The sequence below is a fragment of the Strigops habroptila genome, chromosome Z, assembly GCF_004027225.2.
Source record: "Strigops habroptila isolate Jane chromosome Z, bStrHab1.2.pri, whole genome shotgun sequence".
In the NCBI taxonomy this organism is placed as follows: Eukaryota; Metazoa; Chordata; class Aves; order Psittaciformes; family Psittacidae; genus Strigops; species Strigops habroptila.
The window spans coordinates 72,010,776-72,033,026 of record NC_044302.2 but is presented as its reverse complement, the minus strand read 5'-3'; the positions used below and the strand labels follow the sequence as shown (position 1 = coordinate 72,033,026).

Genomic DNA, 22,251 nt, shown 5'->3' with positions numbered 1-22,251 from the left:
TTCTGCTTTCTATAATTTTTTGTGGCCTCAGCACACTTCTCTTTTGGTTGCTTTTGTCACTGTACTTGTAAAGAACAGAGCAGCCCTTTGGAACTACTCTTCCTCATTCGCTAAAGCAGTATTGGAGCTTAATTGTAGTCATGCTTTTCCTCTTTGAGATCTCCTTCAGGCCTCTTGTCCTTTAGGTATTTTGGAATTCTCGTTATCAATACTACCATAGTCCTTCTGCTCTCTTAAATTGTGCTTTAAAGAGAGACAAGGCAAGGGCAGGAGCAGATTAAAATTTCTTTTAAGTGCTATTTAATGGTTTTACGTTGAGACATTCTGCATGGCATTTGCAATGCACAATTCCCCTTGGTGTCTAGCTGTTGTGGAGAGGGATGCACTTCATTTGCAAGAGAGAAGCAACAGTGAGTTTACAAAGTTCAGTGGTAAATGTGACAGTGACATCGAATCTAACAAGATTTGGTGGCAAGGTGCTCTAGAGTATTTACTGCAGAGAGGACAGGGTCAGACAAAACTGTCAGACCCTCCCATTGGTTCATGAGGTTCAGAGAGGACTTCTTTGCATTCTAAACTCCTTCTCTGAGGGAAGTTTAGGTGCAGCTGGATCCAGACTTAGTCCCAGATTTAATCAACAGTTTGTGTAAAAAGGGTTATATATGCTCAGTCAGTCTTTTGCATCACTTAGCTAAGATTACAGTTTCAGCGCACTTATTCCTAATTCATGTACAGAGTATTTTAGCCTCGAGGAGTAACCTTGAGAGGTGTCCCTGCTCAAGGGAGAACCTGGCATGCAGCCCGCTGCCATGCAGGATTGCTTAATGGGCCCTAGGCTGTCCACTATTTATGGAGTAACATGACTGACTTACAGTCATGTTTGCATACCAGTGGATGTCTTGGTTACTCTGCAGGACAGCCCTTGGCTACTCCGTTGCCATCCGCCTCCCCAGAGTCCAATTTAAGTATGTGTGTGAGCACACTGCCACAGCTGAAAGGGTGAAGAATTTGTTAAGGGCAATTGCCATTAATTCTTCTTTTCCTATCAAAAATGATTTAAAGATACTACCTGCGGGGATCCAAATGTATCCAGTGCGTTCCTTTGGGACAAACAACATTGTTTTCTTTAACTGATAGGGCTCATTAACTTAGAGCTTCTCTTACTTTACGCTTGATCATCAGTAATAACTTAAAAGGCAAATCAGGCCCGCAGTCACAGATCTTCAAATCATAGTTTTTAAATGGGTGAGTATGGGAGAGAAGAGTCTCTCTGCAGTCTTTCCAAGAGAAACACCTTCAGGGTGGTGGATGGAATAATTTCTTCAGCAATTAATTCAAACTAGTATTTAGGGATGATAATTGGGCATTTTCATCCAGTCTCTGCTTCCTCTCAGTCAGGAAGATTGATATATTCTTTGCACTGTTTTTTCTAGTTTGCTGTACTTCCAGGTTTTATTACTAGTGAACCTGTGTTCCAAGATTAGCTTTTTGACAGTATTTTCTAAACTTGTAATGCATGTATTTGTCTCAAGTATACTATTCCTTCTTACATTACATCGCAGCTGTGTGCAAGGTCAGAAGAAATCTTTCTAGGTAGTTGCAAATGCAAATATAGTTTTCATTGCTTTAGGAACAGAAATGATTTTGTAATGTGGTTCACCTGAAGTATTTTTTTGTTTGTTTTGTGCTATAGGTTACACAAGAGGCAGGAGAATTTATGATCACTTTCCCGTACGGGTACCATGCGGGATTTAACCATGGTTTTAACTGTGCAGAGTCAACAAACTTTGCCACCTTCAGATGGATTGATTATGGAAAAGCAGCAAAATTGGTAAGTCATACTGCAGAAAATTGATGCGCAAGGGAATCTTTCCTATGGGTATTTCTTCATGACAATCTATTGAAGCCAATGAAAGAGGGAGAACTTTTAGATCAGGTAATGCTTTATATTGCCCTTGAAATGTTATTTATAGTTGTTCTTTTTATAATGGGTGTTATACTTCCAGCAATGTGTATTCCTCTCACTAGCAAGTTTTGTTTCCAGCATAATGTATATATTGTTCTTGAAAACCATATCTATTAATGGATATTTTTAGGTTGAAACTACATATACTGAGGTTAGTATATGTGAAGACAACTGACTTCAGCTTTTAAACCTAGATTGAAATTTTATGTGGCATGCTTTTTTCACGTGTACAGCATGTGGGTAAATATACGAAATCAAGAAGGTGTGCAATTTTTTCAGCAGAAGTTTGTTACTGTTTTTCAGTATTTTGTGATTTTTCTCAGTGTTGCTGCTTATATAAGTTTTAGTTAGTATGCTTCCCAAAATGCTTGTCAGAGACGTTCTTTGCATCGACTTGTTTGTTAATGAAAAAAAGAAACCCTTTTCAATAGTGATTTGCTTAATATATTAGCTAATAAAATGACATGGAATAAAAGGCAAAATTAAACGTGCAGGTTTAACAAGTGGTAATAATGTGCTCTCATTAAGCACTAGGGATTGGAAGACCATGAGAAAGTTCTCAAATAATGGAAATTTATGATTCTAGGCATTTCTGGTTATTATTGTTAGTGAGATTGAATATGCTTAAAAGGGAGAGAGTCATCTGCCTCTGTATGCATACACTTACAGTGGTGAAAGTATTGAAAACATCAGTATGCATCTAACATGTTCAGGCTGGTCTTTATCTTTAATGGGAAAATTGTGTTTTAATAGTCAACAGACAAGGTGTTGACTGTAAAGTTATTTAAAAAAAAAACCCTACGTATTTTATAGTTTGGAATTTCTATAGGTTGTACAATGAAATAAAGTTGATTGATAGGAATATGAGTACAGACGCATACGCATTAATTGTGACAGGTAAAACTGACCTGAGTTTTAAAAGGTATGGATGTGCTGTGATTCTAAAATTGATTAAGCTGAACTTCAAGAATGGCAAACTTTATCTTCATATGTAGCAAAAAGTGTAGTGGTACCTGCACCTACATCCTTTCAGTGTACAGGCTTCATATTTCTTCTATTTTAAAACAGTGTTCTACCATTTGGCCCCAGTACAAACCATTAAATCTTTTATGCCTCCAATATGCCGCTTGGTTATTGTATTACACCGTAAACTTAATGTCACATTTAAACTCAGTGAAGTTAGAAGTTATTTTTTTAAATCTAATGACATTTTATTCCTTTACACTACTTCAAAGGTCCTTCTGAAAGTCTGAATTTTTAGCTACAGATTTAGAAATCTAGAAGTTTCAGAAAGTCTGAAATTTTAGCTGGCAGATACACTCTAAATACTGTTTTATTTAGTCAAAATTCTTTAACATATGGATAAAACTTTCATCTTAGGACGCTGAATTCTGTGCTCTGTGGTTATTGCGTATAAAAGCATTATTGTGCATAAATAGCAAAAGAAATCAAAGTAGAAGCAATAATGACTATTCTTCTATAGAGGAATCTTAGATACTATTGTCAAATGTGAACTCCAGTTTCTTTGGCAAATGGTCAGAGTGCTTAATGATTCTTGCTTATTTTTTTATTACTTACTACTGCAAGAATGAGAATTGAAGTTTATTTTTCTTCTCTTTTTAAATGAAAAAGAATATGCTAGAGAGTGTGCTAATAGCGGGAATTTAATTTTTTTTTTTAACAGAAATAAGTAAGCAAAGAAGTAATGGAATGGTGATGAAATAATTCTTCATAATACTTCATTTATGGTGTACAAATAGGGTAAACAAGTCAAACAGAGAAAGGATTATGGTTATCTGTTGTTAAATTACAATTATATGACACTTTGAAAGGGCACACAAGTTATGGAATTACTGCAAATTCAGTACTGTTTCTTAATTATAGTGTTACTCTAGAAAAGCATGAGGGTAGCTATGATAGTTTTATCATAACCTCAGGAAACTTCCTGAAAGTATTAATTAAAAAGGTAAGAAGTCTGTGTGCTCAAAGAATACTGGTATTTTAGTAGGTTTTTTTTCCAGCATTGGTAGTTTCATGTTAAAAAAAAAAAAGGACAAAACAAACCACCACAGGCTTCCATTCCCATTTGTCAGAGTACTGATGTTGTGCTTGACTCGTCTTTTATTTCTTTATGTGGTATGTACAAGAATTTTAATTGAAAAAATTATTTTGAATTCCTTAGTTCCCCTGTATTGTACTGCAGAAATTGCCTGCGCCAGCATAATACGGCAATATCTAGGTTTGTTGCTGTATTCTCCATAGAGAATATGGTATACCGATGACTGATTGATTGTCCTCCTATAGGAACACTTTTATTTTTAGAGAACAGTTTCTAATTGTTTACAGCTGGATTTCTGCCTTAGAAGAAGAAAAAATGCTGAAGTACAGTCAATATTCAATCTTCATTAACTTCAGAAAAAAAATCCAGGAAAGGTTTTCATTAAAGTTGTAGTAAATATTTAGGCTGTGTGATGATACCGCTTTCCTGCATGAAATGAGATGGTGTTAAAGATTCTGTCAAATCGATTGCAAGTGTTAAATCAGAGACACCCACTATTGGAAACTTCGGTTAAGCAGAGACTAGGGATGCAAATTAAAAAAATTATTTTATGCCTTTGAAAATGCTGAACTTACTATCTCAATTTCACTACTGTGTATTCTGACTACCTGTAGTAATTGAACACTGGGAGCAGGGACATACCCTCCAGCTTGTTTTATAGAGCTTGCATAACGCTTCTACTCAGGGGTGACATACGAGAAGTAATACCAGATGATACCTCCAGTGTGCTCTTTGTGGCAACTTGTCTGCTGCTTTGAGCTGTGTTCTTACTTTTGGACAGAATTAAGCAGAAGTAAAAGGTTGATTTAGAAAACAAAAACAAATGAACAAACTCCCAAAACAACCCCAAAACACCCCAAAAAGCCAGAAATGGAGAAATAACAGATATACTAAAAGTCAGTCTACTCCAGAAGAGAAACAGTAGATTTCTGTGTAGATTTTGCTGTCTTTTTAAACTGGCAAGACCACACAGGAAGAGAAATAGGAGGTGCTGGTGAAAGGAACAAACCAGTCATGCTCTCCTGGAGATAATTGGCAAATGGATGTAGTGCACAGGGATGTTGGTAAAGTGCTGATACTCAGTAATGACAGGACTTAGGGAATCAAAAGTAGGTAGTGCTCAGTTCACGATTACTTTAGTTGTGTTTGTTGTGTTCTGTGAGGATGAGAGGCACTCTGAACTTTAGATATTCTTAATCATCATCACACTGTAACTTTCATTAGTTAAATGCTATTTATTTTTAGGAGAAAAAAAGTACGAAATAGGAGTAGATAGGATATTTCTTCAGGGTTCATTTGTTGTTTTTCCTAATGGAGCCTAGATTTATTTGAGTTGGCTGGAAACGTGTAGCTTCATGAAGTGCATTTTGAGTTTCCTTACTCCAGTGGATTTTGTTACTGTTGGTAAAGCAGATGAGCCAGTGGCAATTAGCTTGTATGTTTTGTAAGTATCTACTTTGATTTGTGTTGAGTGGGTAACTTGTGCATAAAGGGTGATGTTCAGTTCTCAGAACTGTGAATAGAAATATTTACACATAATTCTTTTATGTCGAATCAAATAAAAATTCTCTGAAGCAATTGGATAAAAGACACTTCTCTAGTTTGAGAAGAATCTTGTATTCCTAATATTTATTAGCTGCAGGACAGGACACCCTCTGCCCCAACCGCAAATCTGTGGATCATCTATGTTTATTAATTTTATTTTTTTTTCTATTATAGTTGTTATTTCTAAAGAATGCAAATGTTGCCCTCATACAAGGGTGTCAGTGCAAGACCCCTCACTTCACAGGTTTCAAAACTGGGATTCTCAGTCATGATTTTCACCTGTCTAAATTTTAGCTCAAATAGATAGGAACTTTATGCATTCTAGTTTGATACTGAGAATTGGAAACATTTCAATTTTTAAGAAGTTTTTGTGTCTTCGTGTAAAGGCAAGGTTTTTTCTGTGTGTTTGTTTGTTTTTGGTGTCCCCCCCGCCCCTTCTTGGAATTCTTTTTCCTGGCTGCTATTTTGTACATGTTTGAAAAACTTAAATGTTGGCAGATCAGTTCCTCGTTACAGGGAATTCCCCAAAAAACCGTATCTTTTCACCTTCTGTAGAGTTTCTGAACTGCATATTCCCGCCTAAGCTTGATAGCAAAAAGTAGTTCATTGAACAGAGAATTGGGTTGAGATGGAGGTCCTGTGTGGGAAATGTACAGGAGATTGGTGACGTGAGCAGGTTTGGTTAGGGCTCTCTAATTCTTTATGCATTGGTGATTATTTTAGTTTCTGTCCTCCTGTTTTCCTCTTGTTACCGTTTAAATCCCCAAATGCCCCTGTCTGTTACTTTTCCAAAACCTTGGGTCAGGGTCTCTCACAACTCTCCATCACCCCTCGCCAAAGTGGATACCTACATTTCCAGTGGCTTTCAGAGAAAGCACTGCCATTTTTGAATACTGGTCTCATTCCTCACTGTGTCTGTTTTGTGGCACCAGTTGGTGACTTTCACTCAGTATAAATGTATGTAAATTTTACTGCCTTCCATCAGGGATAGAGTCACACTAGGTGATTTTACTAGTCATTATAATGATTCTTTTGTGTTGCAGCTTCTTTTAGGACGTGATTTGTTTTCAGATGTTGGAAAGCTTTTTGTTGTTCAGCTGAGGTGTAGAACCTGAGAAGTCTACCAACATTTTCTATGTGAAACTTGAGCTACTTAAGTATTACTGCTCTCTTTCATAAAATTAAGTTGGTAATTACTCATGCATTTTTCAATGGTAGCTGCTTAGCAACGTGTTTTCTTTGGATAGGTTAGATCAAAGTGCTGGCCTGCAGGTTGTATTTTTCCCTTTGGTGGGATGAAGAGCGGTTGTTTTGATGTTAGGTTTGATGGATTTGTTTGCCACTGCATTCATTAGCTTCACATCAAAAAACTGACAGGCTGTTAAATGAAACTTTGGCTTAGATTTTCAGCTTGACTGTTTTGAGACCTTTGTGAAGATACTTTGTTTTTGTGCTGCAGCAGCCTCAAGCAGTTACGACTGTTTCAAAGGGAAGAAAAATTATTTAGTATCCTGATTTTTTTGAGTAGAAGAGAGTCATTGTCTTGAGGATAGCCATGTCCAGCTTATGCTATCCAAACAATATATTTATTATGAAATGTATCTTGAAAGACAGTATGTATCCCTTAAATAATTTTGTCAGAAAAGAAATTATACTTACCACACAAAAGCACTTTTCTACGTCTCAGAATTTATTGAGGTAATAATTTTTCCAAGGAGGATTATGTTTAGGTTGTTTTTATGCAATACAATAGTATTTGTCAGTTTAAAACTCACTTGTACCATTATTATTATTTTTTTTTTAAATATGGGTGAGTGATTTAAAGGCCTAGGCTTAAAAAGTAACTTACTACTCCTACAGCAGTGTTTTAGTACTGAATGTCAGAAATAGCTATGTGCATAAGCTCATGAATGATTCTTATATCAGCTTATTTTATTAGTTTGAAGTGGGTACTGCTGTCAAGGAAACATCTTTTTATATTGTTGTTGGTTTTTTTTTTAAAACACCACATGTTGCTGTGTTTGATATAAGTCTGCAATGATAGCAGCTTCATTCAAGATGTACAAATTAATGTTTTTACTTGCTGGAAATAATAGTCACCTTATATTGTTGACTTGGCTGCTAATGACATCTTACAAAGATTCAGGAACCAGACATGCTTTCCATTTGTGGTCCTGATGTTAATACACCACTTCAAAGAAAATCCTGTGCATTCTGCATTTTGACATTTCACTTTGTAATCAACTACCGCTCTCATCTCTAGAGTTGTCATGGAATGTTATCTTTTATTTTTTTCTTTGTGTTTATTTCTTTTATCTTGATCTGTTCCTTAGCTTTTATTTTTGCCCATCTTACTACTGCCATCATCTACTGCCCCAGCTTGGTTCTTAGACCACAAACTCAGCATTTCTTGAGAACAGCAGCTATTAAAATTTGCCATTCTAAAATATATTGTTCTAATGGGGAGATGATCAGTCTCCTAGTGGGCAATAACTTGTGCACTTCTAGCACTGTGGCATCTTGAATTTGGACTATCTAAAATTTTGGGATTAGAAAAGAATAGCAATAATCAGAATATTTTTGCCTGTAAATGCAAAAGAGAATTATGTTCTATTGTTTTTTTGTTTGTACCTTCCCATTTTCCAAGCAGTACCAGAGCAACTGCTTCTAAGTTTTCATAATCTGCAAAGCCATATGATTGTGCTTTTATGTTTTCACAGTCTGTGCTACACTATGCACAAGTACTGTTGTTATCTGTGAGTAATCTGTGGTTCCGAAGGTCAGTGTGGATTCTCGTGAATCTTTTCCATCTGTACCTAGCCTAACTTCTTTTTTTTGTGTGATGCTATAGGACATATGACTAAGATTATGCATGGATGTTTCTGGGTCAGGCAGATGTCACAGATACCAGAAAGTGGTTCAGGTGTCAGTGCATGCCTGGGTAATTGAAGTGAGACATCTGTCATTACATTCTCTTACTTATAGCATTTGCATGAGTAAAACTAGTCCTAAAAAATTAACTGCATTCTCCTACTCTAAGAGGAAGTCAGTTCTCCAGCCTTGCCAGAATAACTTTGTATGCAAGGCAAAGATGCAAAGTAAAAATATGACTTACGTGTTAGGGCTCAGTTCCCTTAAAAACACCACCCTCAACCTTCCTTCTCATAAACCAAGCTCTCCCCCAACTTTACTATTATTGTTGTTGTTATTATTATTATTAATTGTTTCACAACTGTTTTGACTCTGAGTTTGAACCATTAGAAAGTTCATGTCATCACAGCTAAGGCAGGTAATTCTAGTCCTAGATGTTGCAGTGTACTCCAAGTGGACTAGTGTTGGAAGGGTGAGAAATGCTTCTGTTTCATGGATTTCCTGTAAGTTGGTGCCACCAGAAGGAAATATGGTCTTAGGATACTAGAAATGATTGTGCTGGTATTTCTTCCATGCAGTTTCTATTGTTCTCTGACATTGTCTGGAAGTCAAATGTTCTTGTTCCCTACCGCCATCTCTTTCCTCTTTCTGTATGTAGAGATAAAGTTTTGGAAGATGATTTTCACTCAGTTAATCTATATATCTTCCACTGGGACTGTCTACGGGATTCACCCCTACTGGAGATGAATCACTTCTACAAATGGTACTGGAATCACTATTCTGGCTCAGGCCAAGCATGCTGTGGAGATAAACATGTACTTGCAATTTTCTCTGTTTTTCTGTGACTCTGGAATATTATGTAAAAATGAAGAATAAACGCTGAATAGCAGTATCATAGATTTGAAACACACATGGCCTATTTACTTTGTTCATTTTAAATGAAAAACACTGTAAATATAAGACATCTATAAACAATATATAAACAATTCAAAATCCTTGACTTAGTATGAGCAGTACAGAATGCTTGTTTGAATGAAGAAGATTAAATGATATACCCACATCCCGAGGTAAATACACCAGGACAAATAAAGTGTACGTGCTACTTTTAGAACAAATGAGCTATGTAGCCTAGCAGATACATGGAAAAGCACCTGAACATGTAAGATGCCTCAGCTGTAGGTTTTGTGTTCCCACTCTGCTTGCTACTTGGGTGATTAGGTCTTGCTTGTTTGCTACTAGTTAAAAAGCCTTAAGGTTTAAAATTCTTGAAAAGGATCTTAAATGAACTGTATAACTTGTACTGGTTTGGTTTTAGATAAAACCCACAATAAAGCATATAATTATGCTTTACAAAAAGGAGATTATTGAAGTATATCTTGAAATAATTTGCTGAAATGTTTTATAGCAGAACAAGTTGAATTAAGACCCTTGGTGCTAGTGCGTTTGTATTCAGTTTTTAAGGTTTATCTTTCTGCCTGAAGGATTAACCACTTTCAAGTTGTTGTCAGAAAAGGCAGAATCAATCACCTTGAAGGTGTCATCTTTCTCTGAGGATATATATAGTCACCGTAATGTGGTTACAGTATTAACACTGAAGAAAAAGGTCTACTGATGTTTTAGATAAAGTGCATTTCTGTATGGTTCATTGCAAGATCTTGTGTACATTCTTAGAGTGAAGTAAGTTATTTCATTCTTTTCTAAGTTTAATACCAATATAACCAAATAAATTCAGTTAAGACTTTGTTTTTTCTCTGTAGCTAATACAGACTCAACCTCATCAGATCAGTTGCTAACTTCTACATCTTAACAACAAAATCTCCTGGTTTTTACTTTTACCACGACATCCCACATGCTTGGGATCCTGAGGGAATATTTTCACCTGAAGTTCATTGCAAGTATATATATATATATGTATACATATATATGTGTATAAAAAGGTGGATTGGTTTAGGGAGTTAGAACAGTATCTGCTTCTCTGGGGCAGTCCAGTTTGAAATACTCATCAAACATCTGAATGAAAAATAAAAACTTACTCTGTTGATGTCGTGTTCATGCCTGCATTTGCTAACCTATTCCAGTTAAGTTATTTCAGTTACTTCTTCTGAATACCTTAATACAGGTCAGTAGATGCTATGTTTTGGTAGCCTTTTCAAATGTTGAGAACAGTCACAGCACATAAGAAAGGCAGAGAGGTCTGAGTATTTTGATAGGTTATTTTAAGTGCTGTGGGGATAAATACCTGGTATACATAGAGGAGAAATGTAGTTCAGGTACTGTAATTTTGTTTTGTTTCTTTTTCATGCCTTTAAAAATTTTTATTTCTCTTTCCAATGAATCAAGAGAGAGACTGTAAAAATTTACTCAAAAACGGGAAAGATACCATCAAGAACAGTCCCCGGCCCCTCAAATTCCCTACAGAGGAGCTGCTAATAAGACAATATTAAGCTACTTGGTATGATTAACAATAAATCTATAACATAGTAATTATCTCCAACTCAATTTCAGACATTCTAATAACCGAAACAGAGGTAGAGCGTTTGTGGAAAATACTCAGGAAGACTTGTGAAATGAAAGAGAGAGGGAACAGTGAAAAAAAAATTGAGCATAGATTGCTGAGGTACTAAAAGTGTGGCCCGTTAGAAAAGTGATGGCTTTAAGGGAGTGAGATAGAAAGAGAATTTCTGTGCTTGCCATTCCAATGCTCTTTTGTTATTTGATTATGGTTGACTATAGGGGACAAATATTTTTTATGTGTGTGCAAAAAGGTTAATATCAAAGAAGTACCTGCCTTCATGATGAATTTAATCTCCTACAAGGAGTGGTCTCAAGTGTTGTTTAATACTCTGAACAAAAAGAAGTAGGGTCTTAAAAGGGAAATAGTTCAATTAGTGCAAAAATTTGAAGGATTTTGTTGGAAAAATATGGTAAAAGAACAAGATGGTTAAGTTTTAGGCTGGTCTTCAGTATAATAACATTGTGGTGTACATTGGACATCTTTTTAGTGGAGAAAGTACAATGAGAATTTGAGGTGATTGCGCCTTTAAGAGCTGCCTGTGTTATTTTTGTTTACAGAGATGGAGAGGAAAATTCTTGAGGTCTTCTCTAAAGCTGTAGCGGGCACATTTAAAATCAAGTCTTTATTGAGTTTGGTAAGAAAGGAGGAACTAATTTGTCAGTCAAGCCCCCCTCCATCTTGTTAGTAAAGGTCTGTATTCTGCATAATTAAATAAAATGTAATTGCTGGTGCCTTAATAAAGCAGTAGTTGTATATGGAAAACAAAACCACGGTCTGTGAGAATGAAAAGATGCAAGCTCATTGATAATATTTATCAGTTTCTGATGGCCAAATCATTCCTTCACAGTAAAGAATTTCTTCCTAATACCTAATCTAAGTGTCCGCTCTGTCAGCTTAAAGCCATTCCCCCTTGTCCTCTCACTACATGCCCTTGTAAAAAGTCCCTGTACAGGTTTCCTATAGGTCCCCTTTAGGCACTGGAAGGCTGTTCTAAGGTCTCTCTGGAGCCTTCTCTTCTCCAGGCCAAACAAGCCCAACTCTCTCAGCCTGTCTTTAGAGGAGGGGTACTCCAGCCCTCAGATCATAGTGCTTAAAAACATATAAGCTCTTATGTGAGCTCTGATCATGAGCTTAGAAACGTATCAGAAAGGTCGTGAAGGACACTTTTGAGACTATAATTTTTTATTTTTAAACTTTTGGTACATGTTAGAACCTGGGGAGCATTTCCTCTTTGTTGTAATGGAGAGTTCCAAGATGTGTATTATTTTATCTTTACTTGTCATCTTAGAATAACGTTGCATACATTCCTCAGAATGTGTCAGTCTCCTCTTAAGTCTTCATTATTTCTTCCTTATTATAGGGCCTTCTGCCAGGAAAGGAGTAAAATCTGCCACGGTCCTCTTGTGTCTGTGGCCGAAACATCTCTGCAGTAGTTCTGAAGGGCTTTCCCCTCTTTCCATTTGTGGTGTTGACAGACTGTTTATTAGCTGCTTCATCTTGCAGACCTACTCTGCCAGACATCTTAAAAGAAATTGCTCGTCCATGTTGTAAGTCTTACAGTTATTGAATCTGATATTCAAAATTATGAGGTCTTTGCTTTAGCTGGTGTGCAATCAGAATTCATTCAGAGAGGTGTTTTTTAGATGAAGAAAACTTTGAAAATGTGTCATGCTCTTGAATTTCATGTCTTTGTCTGGGCTAGAATATGGAAATAAATACCAGAAAATATGTTCTTACAACATTTTTGACCTGGATAAATTAAATGCTAATTTTGTACTGCAAGAATGTTTTTATTTATTTAAGCTACTTTGGCATAAATCCATTTTGATAGGCTTCTACAGCTAAGCAAACATGTTTATTTCTGACTTTTGGAAGGTGCCAAGCACAGCACCTAGTTACTAGTGTAATTCAGCATCTCTAAAAATAAGGCAATTTTTTGTTTAATTGCAGGCAGAATTTTAGTGTAAATAATGACTATCAGTGGGTCTCTTGCATCTTTTTGACTCTTCAACTTTGATGGGAAGTGCTACATCTGTTTTTGTAGGCAGATACACAATTCCTGTGAGACAGCTCTTCCACTGTGTACTCACCCAGTGCTAGTCTTGCAAGAGGAAAGAGGCGATAACTTCGATAAACCATTCAGTTACTGTGTGTAACATGAATTGCCATAATCAAAAGGGGGATGATAGCGTAGTGCATTTGTACAGAATCAAGACGGGAGAGTAGATTTTTCTTCCTCTGGCTTTGTTGCTAAACTCCAGCATGCCACAGAATCAGTATTTTGTGTCATAAAAGTGATGTGTCTAGCACATAATGGCTTATTTAAAATAATGTGAAGTTTTATTGACTGCTGTGCTGCTTATAGAATTGTTACAAAACAGTTTGAATTGGAAAAGCTTTGAATCCAAAGAGAATAAATTTAATGTGAATGCTTTTAATTAAATTCTGCTTAATTTAAATAATGTAATTTGTATTGATTATGCTGCTGCAGTTCGTTTGGATTTTTATTTTTAATTAAGATTCAGTAATCTTGTTTTACCTTCCAGAGCTGTTCATAAAATGACTGCAAAGAAAATGCATATTAATTAGATTAACACTTACATACATTTATTAAAGCAAAATCAGGCCATAATTTCCTTTTTTTTTTTTTTTTCCCCTTTGTGAAGGTATGTTATACATAGTAATATTTCTAAGAAGGAAAACAATCCTATTTTATTTGGATTTCTTTTTCTTCCTAAGCAAATTAATGCTTTTGTAGACCTGAAATGATGTAGGTGCTTCTTTTGCTCCAGCTACCTCAGAGGCTGCCAGCACTAGCTTCTGAAGCTGCTATGATGATTGCTAAAGTGCAACATAATCCTGTTAATTCCTTGTGCATCCTGTAACTTGCTCTGTGGCTTCTCCCTGTAGGCTGGTGTCTGTGCAGCATTGCAACATAGTCTCAAACTTGGATGACCTTTTAATAATTTTCTGGCAAGGAGGTTGCTAGCTGATAATATTGAATATGTTGAAAACAATCCAGAATTAAACACTTGCTGCGTTAACTTACACCATGAATGCTGCGTTAAGGCTTACTGCTATTACTTGATTTTCACCTCTCCACACCACCCCCCCCTTTGTTAGTGTTACTAGCAATTTAAAAAGAGAGTTGAAGATTATCACCTGCCTTAGCTCAAAATATACATGCATTTATTTGTAAGTATGCAGTAATAAAAGTGCAGTTTATTTCTGCATCTGTGCATGTGAAAGAGTTGCTATATAAAGCAAAAGTTACTGAAATGTTGAAGGTCAGAGAAGCTGAGCAGAAAGCAGGCCTGTAGAGCTAATTGCTTGGCAAATGCCTGTACCTTAACACAAGACTGGAAAACTGAAGATACTGAACTAGTTGAGTTCACAGAGGTCTTTGCAAATATTTGTGCAGACAGAAACCTTTTGAAGTGATAGCCTCAAAACCAGGTTTTGAACTTTGATTAACACTTAGTTTATCTAAATTCAGTCAGGAAGATTGAACTACTGTTGTCTCACTAGTAGGAGTCTCTTTTTCTTAGAAATAATTACTTCAGATACTGTTAACATAGTGGTACTATGTTAATTCTGTCATACATTCTGTCATAAGAGGGGATCTTACCACACTCTATGACTACTTGAAAGGAGGTTGTAGCAAGGTGGGTGTTGATCTCTTCTCCCGAATAGCAATTGATAGGATGAGAGAAAATGGCCTCAATTTGCACCAAGGCAGGTTTAGATTAGATATTAGGAAAAATGTCTTTACCAAAAGGGTTGTCAAGCTTTGGAACAGGCTGCCCAGGGAAGTGGTGGAGTCACCATCCCTGAAGGCATTTAAAAGATTTGTAGATGTGGCACTTAGGGACCTGGTTTAGTGGTGGACTTGGCAGTGTTTTGTTGATGGCTGGACATAATCTTATGCCTCTTTTCCAGCTTAAATGATTCTATGATTCTGTACCAGAGCAGCAGCTTAAAAACACTGAGCTAATGAGACCTTAGTGTTACATCTGGAATAAAAACTATATGAGATGTTGGTAAACTAGACAGAAATCTGCAGCAGTTTGTGTCCCAAGGTGAATGTGCTTTCTGGGGTCTCTCATTTCTGGTCATTGTATGTTCTCTGAGTTTGTTTGCAATTGGTTGACTAATAGGTTTTATTTTTCTTCATGATGAAATCATAGCAGCAATTGTCTGTGAATTGTCCCATCAGTTCTTTCTACAGTTATAATGATTCCTACCTGTATGCATAGGTTGGAAGGATATTTGGCAATAAAAGAATAGAATTATAGAATCAACTAGGCTGGAAAAGACCTTTAATATCATCAAGTCCAACCATTACCCCAGGACTGCCAAGACCATATCACTGGGGGCCTCATCTACACAGTTTTTGAATGGAATTTTCCTTTCCGAATCGTTTCTTCTGTGCCTTTGTATGTGGGCACACATTTGTTTGTTTTACCTAGCCTGTGGTTATGTGATGATAGGAGCAGCAATCAGAGACTCTTTATAAGGCAGATTCTAAACGTAATCTTTTTCAGTTCTGAAAATACTTTTAAATTTCCTATGTAGGTGAGCAATGGTAGACCTCCAGTCTTCCTTGAGCTCTTACACTTTTGTGCAGAGTTTATTCTCTGAATATTCAATCTTTTCAAGTATTTTTCTTGCAGGCTCAGATTTTTAGTGCTGTGCATGAGTGTAGCTAGCAGAAAAGATTCGGGGCTTCCTGACCTTTTGTAATTCTTCATTTACTGGGAAAACTAGTAGACAAAAATTCTAGTTCCAAGTTCAGGAAATACCTACTTTACAGTTTTACAGCATTGTGTATTTTGTTAAGGTTACCATCCAAGAAGCAATTTTCAAAGTGGGTGGTTTGCAATAATGAAGACAAATGAGATGGTAATTCTAATAAGCCACAAGTGAAATTAAGAAAACCTGGCCAACTGCTTTAATGCAAGTTCAAAGATGAGAGAAGTTCAGTGAGCAATTGCTTCATTTGATCTTAGAGGATTATTAGTTTATCATGTCATTTTTGGGCTTCTTGTGTATTTTCTCAGAAGGGCTTTAAAATAAAGATTGCTTCAATTTCTAATTATTTCCTTTGCACCTCGTTTGGGTTTAGGACTTCTTTTGTAATCACATTGGTTCTGAGATCACCATTTTAATTTAACAGAATAACCTGGTCTTAAGGCTTCTATTTCTAAACCCACCAAGGTAGTCTTCCCTTTCAGTTTTCCTCCCTCCCCAAATCCATCCTGACTTTTTAGGTCCTTACACTGAGCATTTCTGACTCAGAATGTCAGTCCTGCTTTTCATGAGATCCATAAAACTTTGAATTATTTACAGCTGTCACTTCAGAATGACCAGAAGCCATGCTTATAAACATTCATTTTTTTTTTCTACCTGGGGGCAATTGTTTTGTTTTCGAATGAATACCTTAAGACCTCCTAAAGCCCCCTCTAAGGATGTCCTAGACTGAGATATAGGTGTGATGGTTGAAACAATTTTTGCTTTGAAAACTAGAAAATACTATGTAACTCTAGGAAATCTCTTCTCAGGCAATATGAGTGTATGTAGTGCTGCTTTAGTGCAGCTTGACATGGTTTAGATATGTGGCTTCAAGTATTCTCCCCTGGAAGAGTTAGGATGTTACTTACAGGAACATTGGCTTGATGAGTCTGGAAGACCCTGGATGATTAGGATGATGGAGCACTTCCATCTTTTAGGAAGTTTCATGTTCATGTCTTTTATGAATCCTGAAACACTTTATAGAAGATGATGGCAGAATGTCTGTTGTCAGATGTTCACAAGCAGCCTCTACATTGTCAAATGTGTGGGGTTTTTTTGTAGGCTTTTTTGGGTGGTGTTCCCCCTCCGCCCCCCCAGGTGGAATAATGTGAATGAAACTGTCTTCAGCCTTTCACTTAGACCTCAGTCTTGCTAGATATGCATGGAGAATATTCTTAGTACACTTGTTCTGGTGATGATGGTACCTATTCTGAAAATCCTAGTTTGGCTTGGATATTGAGCTTTTTACAATTCCCAAGACAGAAGTGCTGAGGTACTGCATAAGCAGTAAAACTATAGACAACCTGCATACTCTACTTGCAAATATGCAAGTATCTGGAGGCTTAAGGCATGTGTCTGAACACTTGTGCATTGAATCATTGGGGATAAGGTGAAAAAGATTGTTTTCATAGAAAATTGAAAGAATTTATGTGTCTGAGGGTTTTCTTTTCTTCCTCCCCTCTGCTTCTCCTCCCCCCCCTCCCCTCCCCCCGCATTAGTTTGATATCTGCTTCTTATTTCTGGTCTTGTCACTGTAATGGATTGTCAACAGTGAATGTTTTAAAAGTATGTGTGAGCTGGAGTTTGCTGCTGTACTTACATACCAGGATAAATTAAGTGGTTTGTACTTCTGATAATGCTCAGGATCCTCACAAAAAATACATAACAGAAAATATTTTAACTTTTTTTTTTTCCCCCCCTGCCCTAGAAGCACATCAGAAGTGCATCGATACATATCCTGAAAAATGTAGAATCTAAGCAATGTGTTTGGGAGGTAAATGAAGATTAGATGAAGAGGTAGACAAGGAGGAATGTGGGTTATGGGAAACAATTATACCATTGTTCTGGTGAGGCCATAATGGATAAAAGTTCTTGGTGGTTGTGAGAGAAAATTAGGTTGCATTTATAATGATACATATTGTAGAAACTGAAATTGCACCCTAAAAAGACTAAAGTGTGCTGTGAAGTTTCAGCTGTGTAGTTTAGGCTCTTAATAGGCCTTTATTTGTATTTGGAATATATTGAGGAACTTTTTTTTTTTTTTTTTACCATAGTGGGTCTTGGAGACCTAATCCACAAGGACTCAGTACAAAGGAAAGTTATTCAGGTTAAGCATTGTTTGGAATTTGGGTTGGTTTTGGGTGTGAATTGAGCACTGAAATGAGATAGATAAATCTGTGCTGCCTTTCCCATGAGAGGTTGAACCAGATGGTGTTTTGAGGTCCCTTCCAACCTGCGTGGCTCTGTGATCCTATGACGTGTGAGTAAGAATGTTGTATGAAAAAATACTGATTTTAGGACCAGACTTGAAGTGTTTGAGTTTTAGGATAGATGTGAAGATGTTGGGATTTTTTGTTTGTTTGTTTGTTTGTTTTGAAAAAAGAAATAGTGGTCAGCAGTATAGAAATGAAATAAAAATAAGGTGTTTCACTTTGTGTGGCAATACCTTTATTCTCTTGTACTGATTGCTGGTTTACTCCTATTCCTGTTCACAGCTTTGACATGTCTCCTTTTTTTGAGCTAGTGGGTACTGGGAGATTTTCAGGGACTCTTTCCTGGAAGCACAAATCAATTCATCTTCTGTAGAGAGAAGGGAAGTAGATAAAGCAAGAGAACTCCCTTGGTTTAACTGTGAGCTTCTGGATCTGCTCAAAACCAAGAGAAACATACGAGAGATAGAAAAGCGGACGAATACCCATTGAGAACTACAAGGTCATTGCCAGGATGTGCAGAGATACAGTTGGAAAAGCAAAAGCTCAAATTGAAATTGGCCAGAGATGTCAAAAACTACAAGAAAGGTTCTTCACGTACATAAACATCAAGCAGAAACAGAAGGAAAATATTGGCCTGATGTTAAGCAGGAGAGGGGAATAGGTCACCAACAGTGCTGAAAAGGCAGAGGTTCTCAACACTTCCTTCACCTTTGTCTTTACCAGCACTGCTGAGCCCCAGGCCTTGGGAACAAAAATCCAGGTTGATGCCAACACAGGCCCACCATCAGTGAAGGAGGAGTTGATCTGCGAACTGTTACAGGAGCTTGACCCCTGCAAATCGATGGACCCTGACGATATCCACTCGAGGCTGTTAAGAGAGCTGGCTGACATTGTTGTGAGGCCGCTTTCCATAATCCTTGAGAAGTTGTCGGGATCAGGGGATGTCCCAGGAGACTGGAAGAAGGCAAATGCCACCACCATCTACAAGAAAAGCTTAAAGGAGAATCCAGGCAATTACAGGCCCATCAGCCTTACTTAAGTCCCTGGGAAGGTTATGGAGTGAATCCTTCTTGGGACTACCACAAGTCAAATGAAGCCCATGATCAGGAAAAGCCAGCATGGATTCACCAGGGGCAAAATCGTGCTTGACAAACTTCATCGCCTTCTACGATAAAGTACCCTGCTTGGTTTATGTGGGGTGAGCAGTGGGCATTGCCTACCTGGGTTTCTCCAAGGCTTTTGATACAGTTTCCCACAGCCTTCTAGAGAAACTGATGTGTTGGAGTCTCAACAAGTGGTCCATTCAGTGAGTGGGAACTGGCTGACCGGCCGCATGCAGAAGGTGATGGTAAATAGCTCCTGTTCTACCTGGTGACCTGTTACTATTGGGGTTGAGAGGGATCAGGATTGGCCCCAGTGCTGTCAAGTAACTTCAGAAGTGGATGTGGAACATGGATCAGGTGAGACCTGATGAAGTTGGCTCATGATATCAAACTGAATGGGAAAGTGGACACTTTGGAAAGGAGAACCACGCTGCAGGATGACCTGGATAGGCTGGAAGAGTGGGCTAACAAGAACCATGTCAAGTTCACCAAAGACAAATGTAAGGTCCTGCATCTGCATGAACATAATCCAAGAGTGCAGCACAGCCTGGGGAGCAGGTCTGTGGAAAGGGACCTGGGTGTCCTGGTGGCCAACAAGCTTAATATAAGTGAACAGTGCGCTGCTGCGTCAAAGCAAACCAACAGTATGCTGGGTTGCATCAACAAGGGCATCACCAGCAGAGATAAAGTCCAGTTTTGGTTCCTGCAATACAAAATAATGTGAGCAGGCTAGAGAGGATCCAGAAGAAGGACCACAAAGGTGATCAAAGGACTGGGAAGCCTGATGTGAGGAAAGGCTGAGAGAACTGGGTTTGTTCAGCCTAGAGAAAAGAAGGCTCAGGGGAGACCTTATCACCATGTTCCCGTATTTAAAAGGTAGCTACGAAGAAGATGGAGACTCCCTTTTGACAAGGAGTCCCATGGAAAAGACAAGGGGTAATGGGCACAGATTACTCCTGGGGAGATTCCAGCTGGATACAAGAGGAAATCTTTTCACAATGAGAACAGACACTGGAAAAAGGTCCACAGGAAGGTGGTGGATTTCCCAACATTGGACACGTTAAAGATTCATCTGGACAGGGTGCTGGGCCGTCTTGTCTAGACTCTGCTTTTGCCAGGAAAGGTTGGACCAGCTTATCCTTGAGGTCCCTTCCAACTTGTGTTCTGTGATTCTTTTTTGACAGCTGAATATTTCAGTTTAATGACACCGCTGTATGTTAGTTGGTTAATTAACTGCTACTTATAAAAATCCAAGAAACACTAGTATTTTGTCATGGTTCCTATTATTTCCTTTTCAAATAGTTCTTGTTGTTATCTTGCAGTATGTATGAATATTATAAGTAAAATATATGTTGTTAATATATTAAGACATTTTATACCATTCTTATGTGGGCAAGATGAGAATTGTAGAAAATCACAACTTAGTGTTCTCTTTTCTGTTGTCTTGAGTTTTAGTGAAAGTGGCTTTTAAAACAGAAAGAAGGAAGAAAATGATGTTAAGATAAGCACAGCTCCCTTCTGTTTAGAATATATTGTAAGTACTTCCTTTTGTTTATCCATTTTTGCTCAGGCCTGAACTCTATTGTAGTTTAAACAAAACCAAAAAGGCATTATGAAGACATCCTATTGAAAAAATCCAAGATTGTTATTTATGTGCTGGGGCAGTATACTGCCTTGTTTCCAAGGTGATATTATACTACGTTAATCGTATTTTAAGAAGAGTGTAAGAAAATCAGAGGTAGATAAGAGCTTAAATATGTGCTATGAGATTAAATTAACTAGCATGATCTAATTAACACATCAAAAAGTGCAGTTAAGGTAAAATATTTGTGCTTTAACACATGCAGGACAAAGAAGTTAAAGGCTGGAAGGGAGTTTACACTGTAATTTGATGTACTTGGGCCTTTCAAAGTATATTCAACTGTGTCTGCACTGCTGCTGTTTACTTAAACTGGTTGTACTGAAGATAGTGGTCTAGACAAGGGCGAATCTAAAATGAGCAACACTTTTTTTAAATTCTTCCAATTTGAGGTGCTGTGTGAGGTGGCTCACACAGTTCTCTCTCGCTCCAGCAGGTGTTAATAACACATTGGCATTGCCAGCAGTAAGCTGTAGTGTTTGGGGAAAAAAAAATTAAAAGGCAGCAAGAATTTCTTCTAACTAATGATTAAAATATGTATAAATGTAAATCCAGTGTTTAGCCAAGACAAGATCTGAAGGGTATATAAAAGCATACTATTAGATTTGTCATCTGAGTAAGTGTATTTTCTTCATCAAGCAGTCTCTATAGGCTGACTATAAGGTTCTTTTCTAACCTCTCCTATACATTTCCTTTAAAAAATTTCCTGTGAACGTCAGTGTGGAGTAGACTGTTTCGCTTATTGCTAAGTAGGTTTTCATGTTAATTTCAAGGGAAAAAAAAGGTATTAACAATATGCAACTTGGACAGGCATTTTCAGGTGATAATTTAAAGTGAGACCATGCAGGTAACTTTATCTTAGGGTAAGTAAAACTAGCAACATTTATTTTCCAACTCATGGAGCAGAACAAACCCTAAAACTGCATGTTTTCTTCAGATCTGTTTTATATTGCTCTGTTTTCTGACAATTCTTTGAAAAATAGAAATGATATTTGGAGCCTGTTGGAATTATAGCAAAAGAAATATTTGAATTTCAGTAACATACATTATTCAAAGTGTTTCTTGAATCATGAGCTCTGGTTTTATGTCCAATTCTAGCTGTTCATCAGCAGAGGGCAATATAACTTCATACATTTCCTTGGGAGGATTTAATTTGTTGATCTTTATATTTCTGGTTTTAACTAAAGGAGCACCTACTTGTAAATACTGAGAAAATATGTGAACTCATGATGAAAAAGCAATGAGCTGTGGTATTAGTATTCCTTATGCACTTTCAGAAGGCTGTATAAACTTCCTAGTAGTTGTACCCTATGGGAGGTGTTCTCTAAGTTCATAAGCAGACAGAAAATGTCCAGACTTCATTGTGGAGATGGCAAAACATACTTTTTAACTGGATGCACCCTTTCAGTGGTTTGGTTTGTTGTTTGTTGCTCTCCCCCCTGCCCTTTTTTTTTTCTCCATGGAATAGGGACTTGCAAAGTTTGGGAGCCTTTCTGTCATTTCTTTTTACAGCTGTTTTGGTTTTACTGTGGAATTAAATCCCTTTTGA

General features: G+C 37.2%; 1 protein-coding gene across 15 annotated transcripts in view; it reads left to right on the top strand.

Moving 5' to 3' along the window:
• KDM4C (lysine demethylase 4C) overlaps window positions 1–22,251 on the top strand; it is a 266,115-nt gene that overhangs the window by 60,673 nt on the left and 183,191 nt on the right. For 13 of the 15 annotated variants that reach the window (XM_030511824.1, XM_030511826.1, XM_030511827.1 and 10 more), the window contains one exon: window positions 1,694–1,831. In XM_030511824.1, coding sequence (XP_030367684.1) covers window positions 1,694–1,831 — 138 coding nt within the window. Of the gene's footprint in view, window positions 1–1,693; window positions 1,832–9,099; window positions 9,545–20,633; window positions 21,609–22,251 lie in introns of those variants that run through there. The other 2 variants (XM_030511837.1, XM_030511836.1) reach the window with 2 other exon arrangements.